Source organism: Nyctereutes procyonoides, unplaced genomic scaffold (genome assembly GCF_905146905.1).
Source record: "Nyctereutes procyonoides isolate TBG_1078 unplaced genomic scaffold, NYPRO_anot_genome, whole genome shotgun sequence".
In the NCBI taxonomy this organism is placed as follows: Eukaryota; Metazoa; Chordata; class Mammalia; order Carnivora; family Canidae; genus Nyctereutes; species Nyctereutes procyonoides.
The window spans coordinates 37,594,246-37,620,696 of record NW_026575126.1 but is presented as its reverse complement, the minus strand read 5'-3'; the positions used below and the strand labels follow the sequence as shown (position 1 = coordinate 37,620,696).

Sequence of the window (26,451 nt, the reverse complement as noted above, 5' to 3'; positions counted from 1 at the left end):
GTGTCCCTGCCTCTCTCTCTCTCTACCTCATGAATAAATAAATAAAATTAAAAAAAAAAAAAGACAAGGAAGAGCCTTCAGTGCACATGATGAAGCAACAGAAGCCAATCAGCAAAGGCCACTCACAGGCTTCCGACTCTGCGACATTCTGGAAGAGGCAAAACTACAGCCAAAGACCAGCTGCTGCAGGTGCTGGCAGTGAGGGAGGGATGAGCACAGGAGCAGAGGTGTCGAATGGAGGCTTCCCTGCGCAACACTACATGATGAACACGTGAGCTTGTACACTCGCTAAAGCCCACAGAATGCATGGGGCACCCGGGTGGCTCGGCCGGTGCAGTGTCCACCCCCAGCTCCGGTCATGACCTTGGGGTCCTGGGATCGAGCCCTGCATCAAGCCCCACGTGGGGGCCCTGCTCAGCGGGGAGTCTGCTTCGCCCTCTCCATCTGGCCCCTCCCACCTGTCTGTGTGTGTGCACGCTCTTGCTAAAATACATAAAAAATAAAATCTTTTTAAAAATTATAATAAAAACCCCCACAGAATGCACAACACCAAGAGGGAGCCCTAATGTAAACTACAGGCTTGGGGGTCCCTGGATGGCTAGCACCGCCTTCAGCCCAGGTCGTGATCCCGGGGTCCTGGGATCGAGTCCCATGTCAGGCTCCCTGCATGGAGCCTGCTTCTCCCTCTGCCTGTCTCTGCCACTCTCCGTGTCTCTCATGAATAAATAAATTAATTAAAAACTAAACTACAGGCTTTCGTTAACAACAATGTATCGATCCTGGATCAGCAGTTATAACTAATGCACCACACTAATTAATGCAAGACGCTCATGATGGAGAGAACCGTGATATGTGTGTCAGGGGGGCAGCGAGGAGAGTGAGAACTCTCCATACTGTATGCTCCATTTTCTGAGAGGGTAAAACTGCTCAAATATAAAGTATTAATTATTTTTCAAAAGTAACAACAAAAACTTAGAAAATATTTTCTCCTTTCTGAAAAAGAATCAGAAGTATCCCTTTTGCATTCTCTGAAACACTGACTTCCTAGTGTGCTTTCTGGAAGTGGCAGGTGACAAGATCAAGGTGGGAGCTGGCCCCTGGAGGGCACCAGAGGCGGGGGGGCCACAGCCTTGTGGCCTCAGGGCTCAGTCTGCACAGAGGACAGGAGGGGCTAGAGTCTGAATCTCCCTAAATCCGCTGCCCCAAGGTGACCCCAAAAGTGGGGACAATGCGTGCACCCACGTCCACCCGGTTTCGAAGCCTCAGGGCCCCCGTCCCCGGAGACAGTGTCTGGGTCAGGAACTCTGACTGGAGGTCCTGGCATCACACACGCACACACGAGGGCCCTGGAGACAACCCTGTGCCTGCCTCCTCTATGCACCTGCTCTCACACCTGCAGTTTGTTTCATCATCATCATTAGTGAGTATTTACCGTATGTTTCCCGTGTGCAATGCTAGAGTTTACACGTGGGGGGAAATGGGGCTCACGGCCAGCCTGGGCTGCCGCCAGGATGCCACAACAGGGCATGGGCGCCCCTCCTTGCACTAGCACAGAGGCTGACCTGGGCGTCTGCTCCGGGTGTGCCCAGAGGACCCCCTTTGCCCAAGGCTGGCCACCAGAGTTCCGGGTGGGCGCAGGCACAGTTCCACCGAGGTGCACGCAGCTGCCCCTGCGTGCAGGCGGCTGTCAGTGTCGCCGTGGAAGGGACCGGCCCCGTGTCAGTGTCCAGCGCTGCTGCAACGGGGGACGGCAGCTGGGGTTTACAACCACAGAGGTTTATCCTCTCAGAGCTGCTGAGGCCACGAGGCCGAGGCCACGGTGTCGGCAGGCCCTTCCAGGGGCCCTCTCCTGCCTGGTGCGGCTGCTGGTGGCCCCGGGCAGCCCTCCGCTGCTCCGTCGCAGGGCTCCCGCGTGTCTCCTCCTCTCTCCTGTCATTGCATTCAGGGCCCAGACTCCTACCAGCATGATTTCGTCCTGACGTCCTTGATGACATTTGCAAGGACCCTTTCTTCAAGTAAGGTCATGTTCACAGGTTCCGAGGGATCCTATCTTTTGGGAGACTACCATTCAGCGACACCCACCTCCACATAACGTGTGAAAAACTGATACGATGCCCTAGCAGAAACCTGAGCAAGGGAGGGAGCGGAAGATGGTGCTGCAGATGCTCAGGCCAGGTTCTGCGGGGAGGGGAAACAAAGGTCCAATGCTCACTAAACAAGTGTCTGCATGGAGTGTCTCGACCCCCCAGGTACTCCGATCAAGGAAAGGAGGATTCCCCTGACCTAACTTGCATTCCTGGAAAATGCGAGGTGTGTCACGCTGCACATACTTCCCCACCTTGCCCTCCTCTGCTCAGGGCGGCAGCCTCCCTCCATCACAGGGTCTGGCAGTTCATCTCACAGGTGACACACCAGAGTCCTGCACACACCAGCCGCCATCCAGCCACACGTGCCCTGGTCAGCACCACACCTCCAACGCCAGGACAGGGCCTGGCACCCTCAGGTCACACACACAGAATGAATACACCATCCTCGCTCAACAGGATGCCTTGGGGAGCTGAGGCCTGGCCTGTGCTTTGGGACAAAGCTGTGAGTGCTGAAGGGTCCTCAGCGGCCCCAACATCTGTGCCACCAGAAAGGACAGTCAGAAGGTGAATCCACGTTATCTGAGCTGACCACTACGTGGAGCAGCCCCCTCAGTGGGGACACTAGACCCCAGAGGGAGGCAGTGAACAGCTGTGGACTTTGAGAAGCTGCTCTAGGCAACCCAACCCTTGTCCCTCCAAAGTGCTAAGGCTCACAGCCACTGTGCCAAGTCCAGCTCTGTTCCCTGGGCAACAGCTTCTGAGGTGCTCCGGAGTTTCTCATGTGTATTTTTTTTTTAAGATTTTTATTTATTTATCTATGAGAGACAAACAGAAAGAGAGAGAGGCAGAGACACAGGAGGAGGGAAAAGCAGGCTCCATGCCGGAAGCCCGACGTGGGACTCCATCCCGGGACTCCAGGATCACGCCCTAGGCCAAAGGCAGGCACTAAACCGCTGAGCCACCCAGGGATCCCCTAATGTGTATTTTTAATAAGTAAAAATTCCAGGTCCACCCACACGGGCTATCTTGGCACCTGCCCACCCCTCCAACTGGTGGGACACAACGGTGTGGTCTGTCCTCATGGCTGTGCTCACAGACCTCCTCCTTGCCGTGCAGACAACAAAAAGCCCACAATTCTAGGTCACACCATGTAGTCATAGCAACTGTGGGGGCAGGTGGCAAAGAAGCATGAGGTGTTAGAAGTCCCTAAACTCAGAAGATGATTTGAAATTTGGTAAAACAAAAACTTCACAGCACGTCCCCAGCTCTGGCTTTGCTTGGCAGAGAAGGTGACAGCAACACCACTGCAGAGCCCTTAGACCCCCGCCCATCCCTGTGCTGACAACAGGTCTCAGGTGGGCAGCAGTGGAGCCCCCAGAGCTCCCAGTGGTATGCACGAGCTGCACGGGGAGCCCTGCCCTGCCCTCCCTGCCACTTCCTGCAGAAACGGCCGGGGCATGACTAAGTGGCCATACGGAAAGACAGTCACGTCAAACTCCCTTTCGGCCCCTCGGTAAGTACCACTTGCCTCAAAGGTAACGAAGTCGTCGAACTCATCGGGGCAGGCGGGCGGCTCCTCGTCCTGGGCAGGTGCGACCCCGCACAGCTGGCCATCGGACTCTGCAGGAGAGAAGACCCGTACTGAGCAGGGAACCCAGAGCACCCCCAGAGGCCAAGGGGGGAGGCGCCGGGGTGGTAAACGCTAGCGGGGGCTCTGGCCGGCCCCCGAGAAGCCTGGAGGAGGCAGTGGCACGGTTAGGACAGGAGGGCAGGCCCCGCCTCCAGAGCAGGTGTGCAGGCTCAATGGTAAAGTGTTTGTTTCTCTAAAAGCCCTGACAGCACTGGGGCACCCGGGAGGCTCAGTCAGGTAAGCATCCGACGTGATTTCAGCTCAGGTCATGATCCCAGGGCCCTGGAATCGAGCCCCGTGTCGGGCCCCACTCTCAGCGAGAAGTCTGCTTGGGAGGCTCTCTCCCTCTGCCCCTCCCCCCACCAATCTCTGTAAAATAAATAAATATTTTAAGTAATTAATTAAGTAAACAGCATTGTAAAGAGAGGGAGCAGGATCTCAAATCTGTAACATGTTCATGGACTTTAAAAAGTATTAAGGTACCCAGACTTAAATTTTTTAAAACTTTGTGTTTGGGGAGATGTGGGTATGAAACAAACCAACATAGCGTCTCGTCCTGGTGCTGGACTCGCTGGCGGCTTTTACATCCTTTGTTTTTGTTTAACTTTATTTTCTGCGATCAACATTTCATATAAGGAAAGCCCTTCACAACGGGCAGACTTCAAGTGTGACGTGAGCAACACACACATCAGTTCTTGGGCACGATCAGTCCTCACAGCCGCAGGCCTGCAGGAGAAGCCACGTCCACCGTGTGTGGGGCGCTGTCCGGGCACAGCCCGTGCCGGAGAGCAGGGGAGCAACAGACGCCGCCTGCTTCCCGATGTTGTGTCACGGGGCTGCCGCCCCAGGAGAAGTGTTTTTGTGCTCCCCGTCCTGCCTCCTGGGAAGTTCCTGAGGGTCAGGGCTGCCAGGGAGCAGAACAAGCCCCTTGCCCCCTTACCTGGGTTCACAGCAACCACGTGACTCTCAGAGCTTGTGGGCTGGTGGCCAGGGGACCCAACGTGGGATCAGAAGGCTGCACACCCCGCCCACCACCAGGGGCCTGGTCAACCACGGGGCCTGCACAGAAGCCCGATGTGCAGGGGTTTGGGAGCCTCAGGCGGGAACACATGGAGGTGCCGGGAGGGTGGTACAACCTGAACTCCACAGGAGCAGAAGCCCCTGTGTTCCAGACACTTCCAGACCTCACCCAGTGAGACCTCCGCTGGCTATGCATCTGTAACCTTTGAAACAAACTGCTAAAGGTAAGTAAAGTGTTTCCCTGGGTTCCATGAGCCATGACAGCAAATGATCAAGCCTAAGGAGGGGCCCTGGGGGCCCCGGATCCACTGGCAAGTCGGACAGAAGTGTGGGTGGCCTCAGCACCTGAAGTGGGGTCTTCCCTAACCCCCCACAACTGGGGTCACAGATTACATCGTGGGACCCTAACTGGTGTCCCCAGAAAACTGGACAACTGCTTGGTGCTGAAAACCCACACACTGGGTGTCAGTGTTGGCAGCCGAACACAGGCCACGGAGCAACTGCTTTCTCAGAATACACCACTTACTTACCTAATGTACGTCACGTAGCCAGCAGTCCCTCGCTTGACTCCTCCTAAGTATGCCCTGTGCCCGCCCCACATCAAGAGCTGCGCCCTGTCCTGACTGAGCCGGAAGACGTTCTTGTCTGGCAGCTGCAGCACGTGGGAAAACACTGCTGACTGCCCTCAGGAGCCCCACCGGGCTCTCCGGGCACCAAGAGCCGGGAGACTGGGGGAGGGACCTTCGCCACCAAGCAGTGGCAGGACACGTGGCTCCTCCGCCTGTTTCTAAAGGACTCAACTTGAACAGAGTACCAACCCTTTCCTTTGACGACTGTGTAAATCCAAACGCTGACATCCTCGGCAACTGTGAGATGCCTTGGCAGCTCCAAACCACGCTGCGGCAGTGACTACAGCCCTTATGCCAAACCCCGATGTGGCCTTTGCTCTAAGAACCACAGGTACTTGTCGCGGTGGAACCGTTCTCCCCAGGAGCGTGGCTAGGCGCCCGAGTGGGACCCACGCAGCAGGCGAGAAGCAGCCTGCAAGCTGGTGGGCCGCCGTCCCTGCGCCAGAGCTCGGGGCGAGGAGCTGGAGAGCACCGACTGCGCTGGTGCAGTTCGAGACTGCACGCGTGGCTAAGAAGACCAACAGTCTTTGGCCTATTTTTCCCTCTCGAATGTTAACGGTCTTCCTTGCCCTTCAAAAACCCGAGGCAGAGAATCAAAGGTCTCAAAATGCAGCCGACCATGTTTGCTGTGCTGGAAGTGTGCTCAGCCTCGAGGGGGACAAGGGGCCAAGGAGTTTTGTCCCACATTGTGAACAGGGGCACGTGGTCATCGCAGCAGCTTTGCCCTCCCAGTGGGAACTGAACAGGATTCTCCTGTTAGCTTGCTCTATCTGAACGAAAACAATTCTCGGTGAAGCGGACATTTTTAATGTGCAAGTATCTTACTCTTCCAGAGTGTGGGGGTGGCCAGCTCGCTGGCCTATTTGTAGCAATCCTCCCCCACCAACTTATTCTATTCCTGAAATAAGGCCTGTGGTATGACAGCGAAAATCTCCCCGCGCTTCGCTGCCAACTGGGTCAACACGCCACGGCCCTTGCTGTGTCGCTCCTGGGTGTGGAGCAAGCGTGCCCGCCAACACAGGCTGCCCGCACTGGAGGAGGACCCCAAGCGAGCTCCAGCGGAGCTCCACTCTCCCAAATGCTATCAAACACCAATTTCAACATCACATCTGACTTGCTCTTATTTTAGTTTTATTTCCACTCTCCTTTCCTGACCAAAGTAAATGATGAAATCAAACTACAGAAAAAAAGAAAAACAAAGCCTGAAGCCCCGAGCCCACCTGGCAGCATGTCCAAGACCAGCGGGGAGGCCCCAGCAGCACGGCCTGCCCCACCTGGAGGCCCAGCACGTCGTGCCCACTCCAGGCTATGGTCCTGAGCCCAGGGGCCACTCACCCACCCTGTGGAGAAACCCAAGTCTTCCCTCGCTGCCCACAGCCTTCTGTGACCCCAGTACCCTCACCTATACCTTCTGACCCCAGAGACCTAACCTGGACACACTGGCCTCCCTGCAGCCCCCAAACATGCCAGGGTGCATGCCCAGGCACCCCCACCGCTGCTTCACCCTCCTACCAAGCTCCTGTCACCTCCCGTAGGGGGCCCTGCCTCATTTTCTGTGGGCTCTCCTCCACTAGAAAGCCAGCTGCTGAAGGCAGGGGATGCCGTGCTGTGTCCCTGGAACACTCTGGCTCTGCAGTGTCTGTGCCCACAGTCCTCACGGGCCACATCTGGGCCCTCCCTCTGCTGTGGCCCTCATCCACTCTGCTCCAAGCTCTCAGTACTGCAACCCCTGAGCCCAGCCACTGGACAGAGCCCCCCTGTCATGCACCCCAGCAGCAGACTGTCACTCAGGGTCCAGGGCCTGTCACCCCACTTCAGGAGCAGGGGTCTGCCCCACACAGACTAAATTCAAGGGAGGGGACACCACCTGCAATGTGGCATCACGAGGAGACCAAGCCTCACCCTCCAGGGACACGTCTATTCCAAAATGTTCTTGCCACAGAAAAAACACAGCATTTCCATCTTGTCATTTTGTCCAGAGAAGAATAGATGAACAAGAAAACAGGGGCACTTGGGGGGCTCCGTGGCTGAGCTTCTGCCTTTGGCTCAGGGTATGATCCAGGGTCCCAGGATCGAGTTCCGCTTTGGGCTCCCTGCATGGAGCCTGCTTCTCCCTCTGCCTGTGTCTCTGCCTCTCTGTGTCTCTCATGAATAAATACATAAAATATTTTTAAAAAACAAACGAACCTTAAAAAAAACAAACAAGAGAACAAAACACTAAAACAGCAACAACGACCCCAGAGAAATATACACCAAACAAATCAGAAGAGATTATAAACTGGAAAAAAAGGAGAGAGAGAGAATATAACCAGACAGGAGAACAGAACAGAGCAATACACCAGATCCTGGGTGTACTTTTGGTCTATTTGTTACAAGAAACTAGATTCCAAAACTGTAAAGAAAGAAAACTTATATGGACACAAAAATAAAATGAAATAGGGGCACCTGGGGGGGATCAGCAGGTGAGCAACTGCCTTCGGCCCAGGGCATGATCCTTGAGTCCCGGGATCGAGTCCCATATCAGGCTCCCTGCATGGAGCCTGCTTCTCCCTCTGCCTGTGTCTCTGCCTCTCTTTGTGTGTGTCAAGAATAAATAAATAGGGGCAGCCCCAGTGGCGCAGCGGTTTGGCGCCACCTGCAGCCTGGGGTGTGATCCTGGAGACCCGGGATCGAGTCCCACATCAGGCTACTTGCATGGAGCCTGCTTCTCCCTCTGCCTGTGTCTCTGCTTCTCTCTCTCTGTGTCTATGAATAAATAAATTAAAAAAAATCTTAAAAATAAATAAAATCTTTAGCAAAAAATAAATAAAATAAATAAAATAAAATAAAATAAAATAATAAAATAAAGGGGAGAGCAGGCCAGAGCAAGCTCTGGATGGAGACAAAGAGCCCTGGGAGCTCCTCTCAGGCACCGCCCAGGACCTCTCCCAGGGCCTCGCCTTGTGGCCCCCCTCTGCCAACCCCTGGAACGGACAGAAGGGGGAATGACCCACACAAGGCAAGGAGGAGGGAGGAGGAGTGGTGGGTGTAAATGGAGGTTGGGGGGGGGGTGCCTGGGTGTGGCACCCTGGCAGGTTTGGAGGCTGCAGGGAGGCCTGTGAGTCTCAGTGAGTTAGGGTGAGATGAGGACTCAAGGAGACAGTCTGTCCTCTCACCAGACTGATGCTCCTTAAGTCACTCAACTTCAGGACACATGTGACCCACAAGACAGCCACGTAGGGTGACAGCCAGCAGCCCACAGATAAGAACCAGCCTCAGCAGGCATCCAAGGCCAGAGAGTGTCATACAGTAGCGGGCCCCAAGCCGTCCAGGAGCACCTGCAGACTCCCAGGTCATGACCACCTGGGGACCCCACAGTTGAGCTTCAGTGTGCATGAACCACGCTACTGCGGAACAGACTTGCCACCAGCCTGCAAACAGGACTGTGGACTTCGGCGGAGAAGGCCTGAGCCACACGATGGCACCAGCCGTCTAGCTGGCCACCACCCTGGGCTCTTTCCTGCCCATGCCCCCAGGACCAGCTGCCACTGCTGCTCCCAGCCATGACCCTTCAGAGGAATCTGGATTCCTCAACTCCCTCAACCCAGGGAAGCCCACTCTCGCCCTCTGGCTCCGTGGTTTCAGACCCAGAGACACAGATGCTGCTGACCTACCGGTAATGCTGCGCACAAGCCACCTGCCTGACAGGCAAGGCCAGTGTTCTGTGGCCAGCAGGTCACTAGTTCTGTTTCTGTGGTCACCCAGGGAAATGGGTTCCTGTTGGTAATGAGGAGCAGTCACGACAAACCCATGGGGCACCCATCATCCCTCCCATAGCTGGAGAGTGAACCAGTGCTGACAGGCCGAGAGCAGCAAGAGGCAGTCCTCGCACCCTTAGCCAGTCGTCCTCGTCCTTCTAAGGACTGTTTCTAAGTAGTTCCCATTAGTTTCTGGATTCTAGATTTTTCTACTGGCAACCTGGTATAGTACCTGAGATTTCAGCATACCCTTCCCCACTTTCCCTCCCCCAACCTTCCAAAATAGCTAAGTCTAATCTTTGGTTACATAAATATTCAATTTGTTTAATTATAATGCCTACATAAAATAGCACTCATTACCAGCCACGGCGTATTCTAGAAGGACATTTTCCCTCTTTTTCAGCCTCTTGTTTCTCCTGGCAATAGTAATTGCTATAGTAATAGTAATAGTAATTGCTTTCTGGTATCTTAGGCTTGGCCTCTATGCATCTGTCACCTTCCCATCCCTAGCCTGTCAAGCAGAGCTGTGAAGGCTTCTCTGATGCCCCCCCAGTTCAGGGGGAGCTCCAGGTTCGATCACCATTGACCTAGAAGCCTCCACCTGGCCGGTCAGTCATGTGAGCATGAAGGTGAAATAAAGCTGTAGAAAAGTAATGATGCCATTGCCTTTATGGAGACGTGTCTCCCCCATGACTGAGGCCACACAGACAAATGTGGTGAGGCTCGAGGTGTGCACGTAAGAGCCCGTGTACTGGGGATCCCTGGGTGGCTTAGTGGTTTAGCGCCTGCCTTTGGCCCAGGGCGCGATCCTGGAGTCCCGGGATCGAGTCCCGCATCAGGCTCCTGGCATGGAGCCTGCTTCTCCCTCCTCCTGTGTCTGTCTGTCTCTCTCTCTCTCTCTCTCTCTCTCTCTCTCTCTCTATGTCTATCATAAATAATAAATAAATAAATATTTAAAAAAAAAAAAGAGCCCGTGTACCTCCACTAGCGGGTAGGTAAGCACTGTTAGGCACGCTCACTGCACGTGTAAAATCTGGCCGTGCCGCAGACCACAAAACAAACTCAACAAACACCAGAGAATGAACACAGAGATTCCATTCTCTATCACACACAATGAGGCTTGAAATTAATGACAAAGCTTTAAAAAACATTTAGAAATTAAAAGAACTTGTGAACAACAGATGAGTCAGAAATCACAATGGATTTTAAAACTAAGAGAAAACAGTATATGCTGAGTTTCGCACACGTTAACTGACAGAAGTTGCTGGGGAACAAAGCCATCCCAAGGGTCCTGGGCATAGGTGCCATAGCCAAGGGAGGTCCTGAGGATGTGCTCCATTTAGGAAGCCACCAAAGGCACTGGAGATTGAGCAGAGGCCAAAACTTGCATGAAGCCGCCAGGGAAATCTTCTGCAAAAGCATGAAGGCTTAAATAACTTTATAACCTCCGAAAATCACCTAAAGATTACAACGTATCAGCCACAAGGATACAGACACGGGAATGGGACTCTAAGCCTCAAACCTCAGAGGTCATCCAAAGGCTCTCTTCCTCATCCCAATGCCCACATGGCATTACCCACATCACCCATCCCCTGCCAGTACCACCTCCCAGAGGGTCTCCTGCCCCACCCACTCTACAGGTCTCTCCCCAGGCCCCACCTGCCCAGCAGGTGGTGGCGCCCTCACCATAGCCTCTCCATCCCCAGGCTCAGCCATGCTCATCATACTGGCCTCAGGACAGCTCCACCACTTGGACCAGACCTCAGTCCAGCCCCCCTCGCAGGGGGCTCCTCCCTGGAGCTGGTCTACAGGGTTCTATGGCACAGCCCCCACCCGCCACACTGACAGTCCTTCCTTTGATGGGAGCTCTGCACCAGGTCGCCGGGCTATGCTGGTACTCACATATGTGTGGGCCCACTGGGTGAAGAGCAAAGGGTCACATGGGTCAGGAAACACAGAGTGCACCTCAGGCACCTGGGCTCAGTGTTTTAGGAAACCCAGCCCCTCTGGGACACTGCTGGGTGACACAGCAGACAGACAGGGAACAGATGAAATAGGGACTCTACCAACAAGTGCTGATATGACTGCAGATCTAAGGGCATCCCTGACCCGGCCACTGCAGGTCCTGCCCAGGTCCTGCAGCTCTGACAAGGGCAGGAAGAAGGGAAGAGCGTGCAACCAGTGCCTTTCTGCCACCATCAGCCCCAACACCCCGGGCTGGAACTGGGGCATGAGGAAAAGGGGGCTCTCCAGAGCTCCAGAATTTGAAGTGAAGAGGCAGTGGACAGGCACCAGGGAGAGTGTAAGAGTGTAAGATACTAAGCTTACACCCACAAAACCAGCCATCCCAACCTGTGTACAGGCCCCAAAAGCATGAAAACATGTGTCCACACAAAGACAGATGTCACTAGCTTTATTCGTAACAGCTCCAACCTGGAAACACATGAGCCCCCAAACAAGAGGCTACCCCCTGGGCAACAGATAAACAAAATGTGGTACAAACATACAATGGAACAGTGCTCTGCATCAAAAAGCAGACTCTGGTCCATGCAACATGGATGAATCTCAAAAACACCACCCACAGGGAGAAGCTGCGTGTAAGAGCCCATACCAACGACGCCCTTTGTGTGAAAGAAGCCCACGAGAGGCAAAACTGATCTCGGGTGATGAAAATCAGCCAAGATGGTGTAGAGATAAGGGAGGGGCCACGTGAAGGCCGTGAGGGAATGGTCTGTGGTGATGCTGACACTTGGCAGGCATTTCCATTACTAGGCACTAAGAATTTGACAAAATTCACAGAATGACTTACGATTTACTTAAGATTTGTGCATTTAACATACGTAAATTTTTACTCAAAGTAAAACCACAAATACTAAACTCTAGGTAATGACTGGCACACATGCTAAACCGTTTATGGTAAAGTGTATGGGAGTTCATGATTTGAAATGCAAACCATCAAAAAAAAAAAAAAAAAAAGGTTGGCTTTGTTGTCCAGGCGGAGTGTGGACAGGTCTGCGAGAACGTAATGCAACTGCATATGGCCTGCGGAACACCAACAGCAGTGCTCGTGCAGGTGCTCATGTGTAACCCTTTCAGTACCCTGGCATGTCCGCCAAAGGGGCAACAGCTTTCTAACATCGTGGGCAACAGGCTGAGTTAGTTCTGGGAGATAGGGTGTGTGAGGAGCAAACAGGGAGAGTGCACCTGAAACCAGGGTGGGTGCTTTAGGGGCTTGGAGGTGAAGGGAAGACGTTAAGCCCAACCAAAGGAGCCTGAGGAGGAAGGGGCTTCCTAAGGGTGGCTGAGGGCACAGCGAGGCGAGGGCTCAAACAAAGGACGCCAGGAGAAGGAAACACACGATGGGGGGACTGACCTCCGTTCCTGATGGCAGCGATCCCTCGGTAGAAGTCCTCAAAACTGATCACACCAAGCCCGCCGGGGTCCAAGTATTTTGTTAAGTCCTTCACCTGCAATTGTCAAGCAAAATGTTATTCGAGCCTTAAAACATCAGAGGGGGGTGCACTCTGTACTTGACCCTCTTGCCACATCCAGGCGAGCAGCCCACTTGCAAGGTGTAATGCTGAGAATATGAGCCGCCAACAGCTCCAGCCACAGACAGGAGGCCTCCCAGGAGAAAGCTGCCAACAGCACCCAGGACCATGAATGACGGAATAAGATCCTGCTCTCAAAGGTCAACATCATACTTCCCGAGGAAGAAGATCAGAAGTGTGAAGTTTGAGGGATTATTCTAGCTAGTATCTGGACTATTATTAACACAGCATAGACCCGCTCATCCATTCCAACAGGCCTTCCTGGCTGTGCAAAATTCTTAGTAAAAATAACTTAGGCAAGTAGACTCTGGATATCAAAAAAATCATAAAAAGTCAGATGATTCACACAAGGATGTTACACAGAATGAAATTCTTCAGAAAGAAGATACATTTATATTTTCAAGTCTAGACTAGGTTTCATCAAAATTTAACATTTTTGCACTTCAAAAGACACCATTAGTAAAAACCAAAAGACAAGATACAGTCTGGAAGAAGATATTTGCAAATCACATATCTCATAAAAGACTTGTATCCAGAATATATAAAGAATACTTATAATTCAACAAGATAAACACCACTATTTTTCTTTAACAGGCAAAACATTTAAACAGACATTTTGCCAAATAAGATAGAAAGTAAGCACATGAAAAGATGCTTGAGATTATGAGTCGTTAGACAAATGCAAATTAAAACCATGATATCACTCACTAGGAACGGCTGTATTCAAAACAATGACGACAATAACAAGAGTCGACAAGGATGTGGAGAAGCTAGAACCTCTACGTTGCCAGGAGGAATGTAAAATGGTCGGGCCAATGTGGAAAACCATTTGGCAGTTTCTTAAAAAGTTAAACATAAGCTCAGCAGACAACACAGCAACTCGGCTCTTAGGTACCCACCCCAAGAGGGAGGAGAGGGAGGAAAACACATGTCCAACAAAGGTGTGCATGCAAACGTTCACAGCACAACAGCAAGAGTGGAAGGAACCCAACTGTCCATCAAAGGAGGAATAGGTAGGTACACACAGTGTGGTCTTTCCATACAGCAGACTATCCAGCCCTAAAAAGGAATGAAATACTGACACACACAACACAGATGGAACCTCAAACATTCCACTAAATAAAAAAGCCAGACACAAAAGACCACAAATCATATTCTTTCATATGTAGAACATTTTCATAAAAGACAATTTACAGAGATGAAAAGTAGATCAGGGGTTGCCTGGAGCTGTGTGGTGCACAGGGACTGACTGCAGACCGTACAAGGGACCCTTCGGGGGGTGGAGATGTTGCATGACTACAACATGTGCAACACGACTGTGGTGGCTGCACAATTCTACAAACTCTTTTTTTTTTAAGATTTTATTTCTTCATGACACACACACAGAGAGAGAGGCAGAGACACAGGCAGAGGGAGAAGCAGGCTCCACGCCGGGAGCCCAATGTGGGACTCGATCCTGGGACTCCAGGACCACACCCTGGGCCGAAGGCGGTGCCAAATGCTGAGCCACCCGGGCTGCCCAATTCTACAAACTTATTAAAATTCGTTGAACTGTATACTTACGATGAGTGACTTTTATGGCACATAAATTATACATCAACAAAGTTCTTAAAAATAAATGAATACATAGGGGCGCCTGGGTGGCTCCATTGGTGAAGTGTCTGCCTTCAGCTCAGGTCATGACCTCAGGATCCTGGGATCGAGTCCTGCGTCGGGCTCCCTGCTCTGCAGGGAGTCTGCTTCTTCCTCACCTTCTGCCCCTACCCTGCTCACTCTTTCAAAAAAATAAAAAATAAAATAAAATCTTTAACAATAAATAAATAAATAAGACTCAAGGCAGTGAAAATATTGAAGACAAAAATGACCTTATAAATAAATAACAGAAGCCCCAGAGAAGCAAAATCAAAGCAAAGGTACAGAAAAAATATTAAAACTATAGTTAAGAAAACTTCTCTAACATAAGAACAGGGGATCCCTGGGTGGCTCAGCAGTCTGGGGCCTGCATTCGGCTGGGGTGTGGTCCTGGATTCTGGCATTCGGCCGGGTGTGGTCCTGGAGTTCTGGGATTGAGTCCTGGATAGAGTCCTGGATAGAGTCCCGAGTCGGGCTCCCTGCATGGAGCCTGCTTCTCCCTCTGCCTGTGTCGCTGCTTCTCTCTCTGTTTGTGTCTCTCATGAATAAATAAATAAAATCTTTAAAAACAACAACAACAAATTTTCCATGCATGTTGAAAAACTACAATGGATACTGAATACCAACTCTCGACTCCAGAAGACCTATCCAGGACTTGCTCTGGTGAATTTCCTGGACTTTATTTATTTATTTTTAAAAATTTTATTTATTCATGAGAGACACACACACACAGAGAGAGAGAGAGAGAGAGAGAGAGGCAGAGACACAGGCAGAGGGAGAAGCAGACTCCATGCAGGGAGCCTGACGTGGGACTCGATCCTTTCCTGGATTTTTTTTTTTTAATTTATTTATGATAGTCATACAGAGAGAGAGAGAGAGGCAGAGACATAGGCAGAGGGAGAAGCAGGCTCCATGCACCAGGAGCCCGATGTGGGATTCGATCCCGGGTCTCCAGGATCGCGCCCTGGGCCAAAGGCAGGCGCCAAACCGCTGCGCCACCCAGGGATCCCCTTTCCTGGATTTTAAAAGAAAAAGCCCTCTATGCAAACTTCAAGTGACTTTATAAGGGAAAATATGATCATTAAACTGTTGAGCAGTAACACCAAGTAATAAGGAATGTTAGATTCCGTCGTCTGAAGTGTTGTTCGGGACAGGCACCCTCATGCAATTGAAAAAGAAGAGAAAGATATCAGAGCAAAGGCATGAAGCAAACATGACATAATCCTGAATTTAAGTATCATTATGAGGCATCACTCATGATGTATTAAATAAAACAAAGACTGTCTAACGCTGTCCAACTAACTTAGCATCCAGGCTGTGATACTGAAACCCCACTTCCCGTGGAAAGAGACACGTGAGGAAGTGTGCAAGCAGAGCCTGGACTCCCCTATCGCATCTGAAAGCAAAGACGCCAGCAAAGACTCACTGGGCCACTCCCCATACCTCAGGAGCCAACATCGGAGGCCTCACGGCCCCACATGGTCACGTGAGCACTGATCAGACTAACTCAGGGACTGAAACACATCAAACATGTTTTAATCCATGAAGGTGTGATTATGGTAAAAATAATAATAATAATAATAATAATAATAGATAGATAGATAGATAGATAGATAGATCGATCAATCCCTGGGTGGCTCAGCGGTTTAGCACCACCTGCAGCCCAGGGCATGATCCTGGAGTCCCGGGATCGAGTCCCACGTCAGGCTCCCAGCATGAAGCCTGCTTGTCCCTCCTCCTGTGTCTCTGCCTCTCTCTGTGTGTGTGTGTGTGTGTGTCTATCATAAATAAATAAATCTTAAAAAAAAAAAAGAAAGAAAAATAAGTGGTCATCATTGGAGGACCCTAGGGAACCAGTTGATTCTTGTGAAAACTAACAAATGAAGGGAAAGAGTCAAGGCGTTAGCCTGCTTTTCCTCTACAGTCAGTCAGGGAAGTGACAGCAGATGACGGCAAGTCTCTCTTTATAGAGCATCCCAGCTAATGAATGGGGGGGGGGGGGCAAGGGTCCAAGTGCCCCAGCCTGCAATCCTCCATGAAGTAACGGACAGAATCAACGACCCTCCGCACCTCCGGACGCCACAAAGACTACCAGACACCACGTGTGTCCTGAGGGAAGCTCACAGCACCAATCAAAACCTCAATCTAACTACCAATTTAGAAGAAATGCAGTGATCAAAGCAATATTTTTCAACAATATCACATGGATGTAACCAGTGAACCCACGGTGAACCCACTGAATGAGGACCCTGAGAGAGAGAAGCAAACTCCTGTTTTCAATGGAAAAGATGGAGAGGAAGCCCTCGCTCAGAAACACAGAAGACGTACCCATCTGTGACCATGTAAGGGCTTTCTGGATCCTGATTCAAACAAACTTGTTTTAAATCATATTTATAAGATAATCAGAAACTTGAATATGGATCCTACATACTGAATACTATTTGATATTAAGACGTCTAATTTTTGTAGGTGTGACAATGATATTTTAGTGATTCTTCAAAGGGCCTTCCTTCTTTGATATACTTATTGAAATATGTAGAGATACTTTAAAAATCAGGGGACAAGGCACATACATGGTTACATACATGGAACCAATTGGCCATGACTGACAATTGCTGTGGCTGGGGGTAGGGTGCTGGGGAGGCATCACACTACTCTACCTACTTTTATATAGGCTTGGACTTTTTCTTAAGATTTTATTTATTTATTTGAGAGAAAGAGAGAGCATGCACATAAGCAGGGGGAGCAGTAGGCAGAGGCAGAAGGAGCAGCAGACTCCTTGCTGAGCAGGGAGTCTGACACGGGGCTCGATCCCAGGACCACGACCTGAGCCAGAGGCAGACGCTTAACCGACAGAGCCACCCAGGCGTTCCTAGGCTTGGACTTTTCTATAATGAAAACTTTAAAGAGAGAGAAAAAACAAAACTGAGAAAAAAAAACAAAAACAAAATGAGCAAAGAAAGCAAGAGAGGATCAACGTTGGAGAAGGCAGTGAGGAAAAAAGGATGAGGCAGTGGGCCAGGAAGAGACCTCACCTCTGACTACAAAAGGGGGGCAGGGTCAGCCAGGAAGACCAGGGGATAGGAGGGTAGGGACATGTGAATACCTGGCGTTGGGATGTAGACAAGGTATTTCAAAGGTAGACAACCAAGGCTAAGGCTGAGGCCAAACCCATTACTCTACACCACCCACAAAGGTTTCGCGGGGCCTCCCTGCAGTGGGCAGGCCGGCAGGCTGCCGTGTTCACCCTCTCCCCACTAGCGGGTAGCGTAAAGCCAGACTGGACCAGCTCAAGCTGACTGACCCTAGAGGTCTAGGGCTCCCCGCCAGAGACCACGTCTCCCCCTTTTCCCTCCGCTACAGGGAGAAGGTGGTGGCCACCACCCCTCCATCCCTGGGCCCCAAGTGCTTCTGAGATACTGGGCTTGGAAGTCCATTCATCTGCTGACTTCTTTAATTTTTAAATTTATTTATGAGAGAGAGAGAGAGAGAGAGAGAGAGAGAGAGAGAGAGAGAGAGAGAGGGGCAGGCACAGGCACAGGCAGAGGGAGAAGCAGGCTCCATGCAGGGAGCCCGACGTGGGACTGGATCCCAGGACCCCAGGATCAGGCCTTGGGCCAAAGGTGGCACTAAACCGCTGAGCCACCCGGGCTGCCCCCATCTGCTGACTTCTTGAGATAACTGAATCAGAATTACTTGTAAAACACCTCCTTCCTTATCTTACAAAAGCCTTCATTCCTAAAGCACATGATGTCTAGTGAGATACCTGCATGGCTATATAACCTGGAATCCATACTGGCCAATCTGTTCATAAGATGTCTAAGAATTTTGAGGCACCTGTCTGGCTCAATCAGTAGAGCATGTGACTCTTGATGTCAGAGTCATGAGTTCAAGCCCCATGTTAGGCATATAGCTTACTTTAAAAAAAAAAAAAAAAAAAAAAGAGGATTTCTAAGAATTTCAACAACAAAGCTACTAACCGAACACAAAGTACCAAGTTGTTCATTCTGAAACATTAACCCTATGCCTTTTAAACAAATCATTAACTAGGAGTAGGCCCTTTTTACATGTTACCATGTTAGATGAATCAAAGTATACACTTTTTAAAGTCCACTTTAATTACACTTTCTTTGCAGTTTGGAGAATACATCAATTTCCATGTAGCTGATGACTGGGCATGATATTTTAATTCTCTAAGCCCAAAGGACTCCATTTAAAGGTTTTTAGAAAAAACAAGGAGACTGTGAAAAATGAGAGCCCGGCTCTTCTTACACAATCCAACAGAGCCAGAAGGACCAAGTCAAGGGACACACACTGGAATGTCAAAGCCAGCTAGTCCCCTCTCCCGGGTGCAGATCCCTTAAGTTACAGAAACACCAGACTGCTAGCAGCTGCACACGGACAGAGCTGGCTCGTTTTACTAATAACTTATATTGTTTCTGCTACAGATATGGAGACATGATGTGGAAGAGAAGAAACGAGAGAAAGTTTGCTAACCGTATTTAAGGCCAATTGAAGAGGCACTTCTAAAAATCAAGTTGAAAGCGCAGCTCTTCACAAGGAAAAACTAACCCCATTTTGCGACTCCTGTACCTGAACTGTAATATTTTCAGGGGTCATGGTGATACCATCAAGCACCTCAAACTCATATGTAAAGAACACCGCACCCAACCGAAGTAGGGGACACATTCCTCTCAAGTTGTACACGTGCATTTACTAAGAGACCACATTCTGGATCAGAAAACAAGTTTAGATTCAAGTCAGTATCATTATCATTAGGCAAACACCAATTAAAGCTTCAACGAAGGGTGTATCTGTTTGAATGGCTGAAGTTAAAAAGCCTGGCCATACCATGTACCCCAGGGGTCTGGAGGGAGACAGGGAATGCAAACTCTCAGGCACTGTTGTTGCGAATGTAAACTTGCACAACCGCTCAGCAGGTTAACCACATACCCACCATATAATCCAGGCACTTCACTACTACCTATTTACCCCAAAGAAACGGAAGCATTTGTCCGTTTTGTCCAAAGACTTGTGCTGAATGATCACAGAAGCTGTAACGGCCCAAAGAAATGTCAACCACCTAAACACCCATCAACATACTTATGTGTGAACAAAGTGCGGTATTCCAGGGGTGGGAGCAGAAAAGAAGCCATGATGATAATAACCAAAATGTTCGGGGGATCCCTGTAGCTATTTACAAACTTCACGTCAGATGTGCAGGTGGGTGCGAGCAGGCAGGCAAAGAAGCAACTCTCAAAAGCCTGATTACAGATCATTTCTGCTGCTTGCCTACAGTATGGCATCTGCACTTCTTTCTACAAAGCATATATACGTCGAGTTTTTCCCTGCTGCTTTGCAGAAGTCCTCTGTCCTGAGATGCACCAGCTGGTGAACCCCCAATGGCTCCCACTCAATGGCGCCCCCAAGGGAACAGCCAGTGCCCGAGGGAGGCATCCAGAGCTCATTGGCACAGATGCTTCCACTGGCCTCTGCAGCCAGAGGTGGACACCCCACCAGCACCAGCACTCAAGATGCCATTTCCAACTTTGCTTACTTTGATTTCACAGCTGAGCAAAAACTAAGTTGTTTTGATAAAGTTAGAAAACACTAAATGTCATATAATTTTCAAAGTTTATAAACAGGGAGACAGAAAGGATGTCTATGTTTTGCTTCTTTACTGACATCTCTGGAAATAAGCCTGGCATGTTTTATTTTTTTCAAAGACTTTACCTATTTATTCCATGCCAGGGATCCCTCCTGGTGTGTTTAAATAAAGACAGAGCTTGGGATCCCTGAGTGGCTCAGCAGTTGGGCGTCTGCCTTTGGCCCAGGGCGTGATCCTGGAGACCCGGGATCGGGTCCCGCGTCGGGCTCCCTGCATGAAGCCTGCTTCTCCCTCTGTCTGTGTCTCTGCCTCTCTCTCTCATCGTGTCTCTCATGAACATGAGGATTCTCAGTATAAGTTTTTTGTTTTTTTTTTTTTTTAAGATTTATTTATTTACTTACTTGAGCTACAAGAGCACAAGCAGGGGGAGGGCAGAGGCAGAGGGAGAAGCAGGCTCCCTGCTGAGCAGGGACCCTGATGCGGGACTTGACTCCAGGACCTTGAGATCACCACCCGAGCGGAAAGCCAACGCTTCACCAGCTTCACGACCCAGGCGCCTCCTCTCAGTGTAAGTTTAAGGCTGTGGCTTTTCTGGGGAGAGAGAGGTGAGGATGGAAAAGAGGTGCACGAGGCTATTGCCACATCTGTAGTGTGCTACTTCTTATAAAAAAAAACAACATGGTGAGGTGTTAGCATCTATTGCCTTTGGATGGTGTTGACAAAAGAGCTGGTAACATTAAGGAACTATTTTATATTACTTTTCACTTTTTTAGGTAAACTCCACCCCCAACATGGGGCTTGAACTCAAGACTCTGAGATCAAGAGTTGCTTGCTCCACTAACTGAACCAGCCAGGCACCCCAAGGGATTAATTTTTTTTAAGATTTTATTTATTCATTCATTAGAGACAGAGAGAGAGACAGAGGCACAGGCAGAGGGAGAAGCAGGCTCCATTCAGGGAGCCCGACATGGGACTCGATCCCAGGACTCCAGGATCACGCCCTGGGCCGAAGACGGCGCTAAACCGCTGAGCCATCCGGGCTGCCCTCTCTGTCTTTCTAATAAATAAATCTTAATACATACAGCCTTTCGATTATCCTAGAGTTCCAGATCTACGTTACTTTGAGGTCTCCTCTCCCTTCGTGTGTCAGCTTCTCAGCAGAGTTAAAACGTCATCCAAGGAGGGAAACTGCCTCTGATGTGGCATAAAAACCTTTTATTGGGCAGCACCGGTGGCCTAGTGGTTTAGCGCCAGCCTTCGGCCTGGGGTGTGATCCTGGAGACCTGGGATCGAGTCCCACATCAGGCTCCCTGCATGGAGCCTGCTTCTCCGCCTCTCTCTCTCTGTGCCTGTCATGAAAAAATAAAATATCTAGGGATCCCTGGGTGGCGCAGCGGTTTGGCCCTGGAGACCCGGGATCGGATCCCACGTCCGGCTCCCGGTGCATGGAGCCTGCTTCTCCCTCTGCCTATGTCTCTGCCTCTCTCTCTGTGTGTGACTATCATAGATAAATAAAAATTAAAAAAAATAAAATAAAATATCTAAAACAAACAAACAAATAAATAAATTCGGGGGGTGGGGCGGCAGTGATGATAGAACTCTGCTCCAGCCTCCAACTGACCCCCACCATCTTGCCAGACTCACCTCACCACGCACCCCAGGCCCTGAGAGAGGTCAGTCGTCAAACACAGACTCGCAGCACAGCCAGGCCTGGGAAGGGCTCACCCCAGCCCTGCTCCCAGAGGCCTGCTGTCTGCCCTCCAGCTTTGGGTGGTTTGGGACAGACCACTACGTCCTGGCCTAACTCATGTGGTCCCGGTGCTGTTTCTGGCTTTTCCAACCTGCATCCTGCACGTGGGCCTCCTCGCGTGGGCCTCCTCTGGGGAAGTAGGCGAAGTGAGCGCTGCCGCTCCCCGGGGCGCCGAGGCCGTCCACAGCAGCCCCGACAGGCCCGTCACACCTGTCCCGGAGCTCTGTGGGGCGTGCTCTCTGCCCGCTGCCTGTTTGTCGTGGGTACTCCCCTCACTGCTCCGAGCCCAGGAAGGGCCCTCTCCGCCAGAGACCCCGTGCTCAGGCTCTGCAGGTCTTCCTGAAAGAGCCTTCGACACCACCTTGGGTCCCTCCCTGACACATCCATCAGGTGCTATGCCTCGCTAAACCTGTACTTGCCTTATCTTTGGTCTCCTAGTCTCGATCTTTTCCATAACTTTCTGGGGAGGAGCACCTGGCTGCTTCAGTCCAAAGAGCATCCACCTCTTGATCTTAGGGGTCATGAGTAGGAGCCCCAAGCTGGGGGTAGAGATTACTTAAATAAATAAACTTTAAGGGGAAAAAAAAAAAGAACTCTCTAGGATATATTGACTTGATCTGTTAACCTTTCAACTGGACGCTTTTATTTTTTAACTTCTGAGGGTGCATTTCAGTTCTCTAAATCAAGTTTTATTTCCCAAGGTCTCTCCTGCTCTCTGCAATGACTCTGTGCCCTTCAGATGCCCTCTGCTTTCCTTTTTGTTTTTGGTTATGGTCTCTCCCTTTCTTCTTGGAGGCTTCCCTCAAAGATCTGAGGACCCTGACCGCCCTTCCTATTTAAAAGTGGTCAATATAAAGCTGATTAAGAGCTTAATCTGGTCTTCGTGGTGGGCTCCTTGATGGAGGCCTTACCAGGTGCTCCTGGCAGCACCCTGGCTCCGGTGTTGTCAGCTGCTCCAGGACTGGACACTCTGGGGGCAGGACCCTGACAGAGCTGTGTAGACCACTGGGGTGAGCCAATACTTTGTGCATGCATCAGTTGTGGCAGATAGCTGGCCAAGAAGTGGGCGTCGTGGAGTGTGACAGGGCCAGGTACAGGTGGCTGGACCTGAGAGGGTCCGCTAGGACTCAAGGGCTGTTGCCTGCCAACGAGCAGCAAGAAAACAGAGATCTCGGCCCCATGACCACAAGGAACGAATTCTGGCAACCACCCAGATGAGTGCACTGGAGAACCTTAGCTCCAGGTAGAAAAGGGCCGGGAGACAGCCTGGGCACAAGAGGTGTGGGCTGTATCCCAGGCAGAGGGCATGGCTGGGGGGGAAGGTGTGAGGAAGAGGGGTGCTGATGGTTTCCAGAGACCAACCCTCAAGGAGGCTGGCTGACTGGAGCAGAACGGGCATGAGGTCAGCAGTGGTAGGGGGGTCAGAACACCCCGGGAAAGCCCCGAGTGCAGACGCTCCGGGATTAGCCTTGACGCTGTTGCTCAGCTGCCTGCTAAGAAAAGGCTGGAGGGAGCGCTGGTGGCAGTGAGACCCTGAGGAGAGAGCGGCCATTAGCAGGGGCTAATGTTGGTTCACATCACGGAGTTTACAGGGCAGGCCTGAGAAGCAGAGGGATGCTGGGTGTGTTCTGAGGTAGGGCCAAGAACGTCCCAATGGGTCAGATGGCAGGTCAGAGGAAGAGGCCCTGTCATTGCCTCTGGAGGGCGGGGCCTCTGTTCACTGAGATGGGGAGACCGAAGGTGGCGCTCGCAGCCTCAGCCCAGGCGGGGGGGGGGGGGGGGGGGGGGGCACTGAGCCTCTGCGACATCCCAGGGTGAGCCCAGAGTTGAGGAGCAGCCCCGGCTAGACGTGGGGAGTCAGGGGCCATGTGCACACAGGACATCTCTGAAGCAAGCCTGGGAGTGAGGGCAGATGACGGGCGGGTATGAGGACCCGGGCCTGGACCTCCAGTCCCTGGAGAGGATGGAGGACCCAGGACAGAACAGAAGACAAACCCAAGGCCAGTGGGGGACGATTCAGCAGGTGGTGAGCACCACGGTGACACTCCCAAGTTGGATGCACCAGGACAGGCGTGGTGATGGGGTAAAGCCTGCACAGGAGCGAGCCCGAGGCTTTGCACACATCTAAGCTAGAACTCGAGTTCTTTCGTTGACAGCTGCACTTTCTGAAGATTTTTAATGCCGTGAGCTACCTTATCTTCAGAAAGGCCAGGACAGTGTACCTTTAAGGTTTTGAACTGTGTGGGGAACCTGGCCGGCTCAGTCAGGACATGGGACTCTTGATCTGGAGGTTCTGGGGTCAAGCCCCACACTGCGTGTACAGATTGCTTAAAAATGAAATCTGAAAAATGTTTTTAAAGTGTTTTAGTTGTGCTGAAAGGCGCGTGGGGTGGACCCCTGCCCATGTGTGGGTGAGTGGCTCAGGGGCATCAGCGCCATCCCACAGGGTGGGAGAGGGACCGCCGTGGTCCACGGGGCTCCCCCACGGTCCCGACGTGGAGTTCTGCACCCCCCCGGCCTCCCCTGCGGCCCTCCTGTCTCCAGGGACCTGTCGGCTCCCGGTCAGGCTGTGCACGAGTCACTGCAGGATGGACCGCGCTTTGTCCTCCCCTACCAGGGGACACGGGGGCTGCTCCAGCTCCTGGCCGCGGGTGCGGCGCTGCTGGGAGCACAGGGGGCGCTGGGTAAAAGGTATACTTTGACGGAAGAAAGCCACTTACAAGCAGCATGAGTGTAACACAGTAGATCTCATCACCCGGCTTCTCAAAGGTGTTTCCGAGCAGTGACAGCGGCTCCCTCCCATCGCCAACCCTGCGCACAGCCGGGCCCAGCCCTGACCCCACAGCTCACTCTCCCTACCACAGTTGCAGTCCGGCCTGTAACAAACTATTGCCACCTTAGCAGCCGAAATCGCCAGAAACGTGCCCCCCAGAGCGCCAAGGTCAGAATGCGAAATGAGTCTTAGAGGCTAGAGTGGAGGAGTGGGCAGCACTGCTTCCTTCCACGGCTGCAGGGGCGGCCCAAGCCCCAGCTCCCCGTCCCGCCTGCACCCCCTCTGCTTGCGGCAGGCGTATCCCAGTCTCTGTTTCGGTCTCCACATCGCCACCTCCTCTTCTGCACTCAAATCGCCCTCTGCCTCCCTCTCAGAAGGACTACGATCACCAAGAAGGTCCATCAAGAAAACCCGTCTCAAGACCCTTAATTTAACGACACCAGCAAAGTCTCTTTTGTCATATAAGGTAACTCTCACCACTTCCAGGAATTAGAATCTGTATCTCTTTGGGGGCGACCATCAACGCACCACACCCATCTTACACTTTTCTTCAAATAACCATGTTTGGGTTTTTTTTTTTTAAGATTTTATTTATTGGGACACCTGGGTGGCTCGGTTTAGCATCTCCCTTCAGCCCAGGGTGTGACCCCGGGCTCCCAGGATCGAGTCCCACGTCGTGCTCCCCACAGGGAGCCTGCTTCTCCTTCTGCCTGTGTCTCTGTGTCTCTCATGAATAGATAAGTAAAATCTTTTAAAAACATAAATAAGGGACGCCTGGGTGGCTCAGCGGTTGGGTGTCCACCTATGGCTCAGGGTGGAATTCCAGGATCTGGGACCTAGTGCCACGTCGGGCTCCCTTCATGGAGCCTGCTTCTCCCTCTGCCTGTGTCTCTGCCTCTCTCTATTTCTCATGAATAAATAAATAAATTGCAAAAAAAATTAAAACATAAATAAATAAATAAATAAATAAATAAATAGATAGATAGATAGATAGATAGATAGAAATGTATACTTTTTCCTGCAGCTAATCTTCACGTAAAGGTTTTTCTTTTTCTAGAATGTTTCTGAAAATATAATGGAATAAATGGGGGGAAATGTTCCTTTAGGAACGTATCTGTTGTGTCACTAAACACTTTTGCACTCTATGGATACACTGCATCTAAAACAATGAGGAGGGGATCCCCGGGTGGCTCAGCTGTTTAGCACCTGCCTTTGGCCCAGGGCGTGATCCTGGAGTCCCGGGATTGAGTCCCACGTCGGGCTCCCGGCATAGAGCCTGCTTCTCCCTCTGCCTGTGTCTCTGCTTCTCTCTCTCTCTTTTTCATAAATAAATAAATAAATAAATAAATAAATAAATAAATAAATAAATAAATAAATAAATAAATAAGGAAAATCCCAGGGTTCTGGTCTACTTTGTTCACAGCTGCACCCTAGGGCAAGAGCAGCAGTACCTGGCCTGGCCCACAACAGGTGCCCAATAAACATTCACTCAGGAAAAAGAGGAATCCATTACAGCAACGAGAAGCTGGAAGCAACAGGGGGAAGCTCATCATGGGATCGAGTCAGTTTATCGCCCCTGGAACTGACTGTGGCCAGTACAAAACATGCCCCATGGGAACACCCCTTCCGTCCTGGAGTGGGGGGCTGCCCAGAGTCGACCTTATGTCTCCCTTGTATGGCAACAGACCCTCACCTCCCCAAGGGAGAGCCCAATGCCCCCCTGAGTCCCACGCTCTGCATTAAGGAAAGGCCTCTCTCTCCCTTGGAAGAACAGGAATCCCAGAGCCACCCTGCAGGGCAGCCTGCCTAAGAAAGACGCCAATCACAAAAGTCCGGACATGTAACAGTACCTCCCTGGTGCAGAATGCGTGCAATAGGGCCCAACACGTCCCAACTGGTCCACTTACTTCCGAGTAGAAGCTCTTTTTTTTTTCTTTTTAAAGATTTTATGTATTTGTTCATGAGAGAGAGAGAGAGAGAGAGAGAGAGAGAGAGAGAGAGAGAGGCAGAGACACAGGCAGAGGGAGAAGCAGG

The 26,451-nt window shown here is 51.1% G+C and overlaps 1 protein-coding gene across 1 annotated transcript in view; it reads right to left on the bottom strand.

Moving 5' to 3' along the window:
- Positions 1-26,451, bottom strand: part of RAB11FIP3 (RAB11 family interacting protein 3) — a 78,091-nt gene that overhangs the window by 27,756 nt on the left and 23,884 nt on the right. Inside the window, exons 2-3 of the mRNA XM_055339817.1 lie at positions 12,477-12,570; positions 3,616-3,707 (exon numbers count right to left, since the gene is read on the bottom strand). Of these exons, the coding sequence (XP_055195792.1) occupies positions 3,616-3,707; positions 12,477-12,570 (186 nt within the window). The remainder of the gene's footprint in view (positions 1-3,615; positions 3,708-12,476; positions 12,571-26,451) is intronic.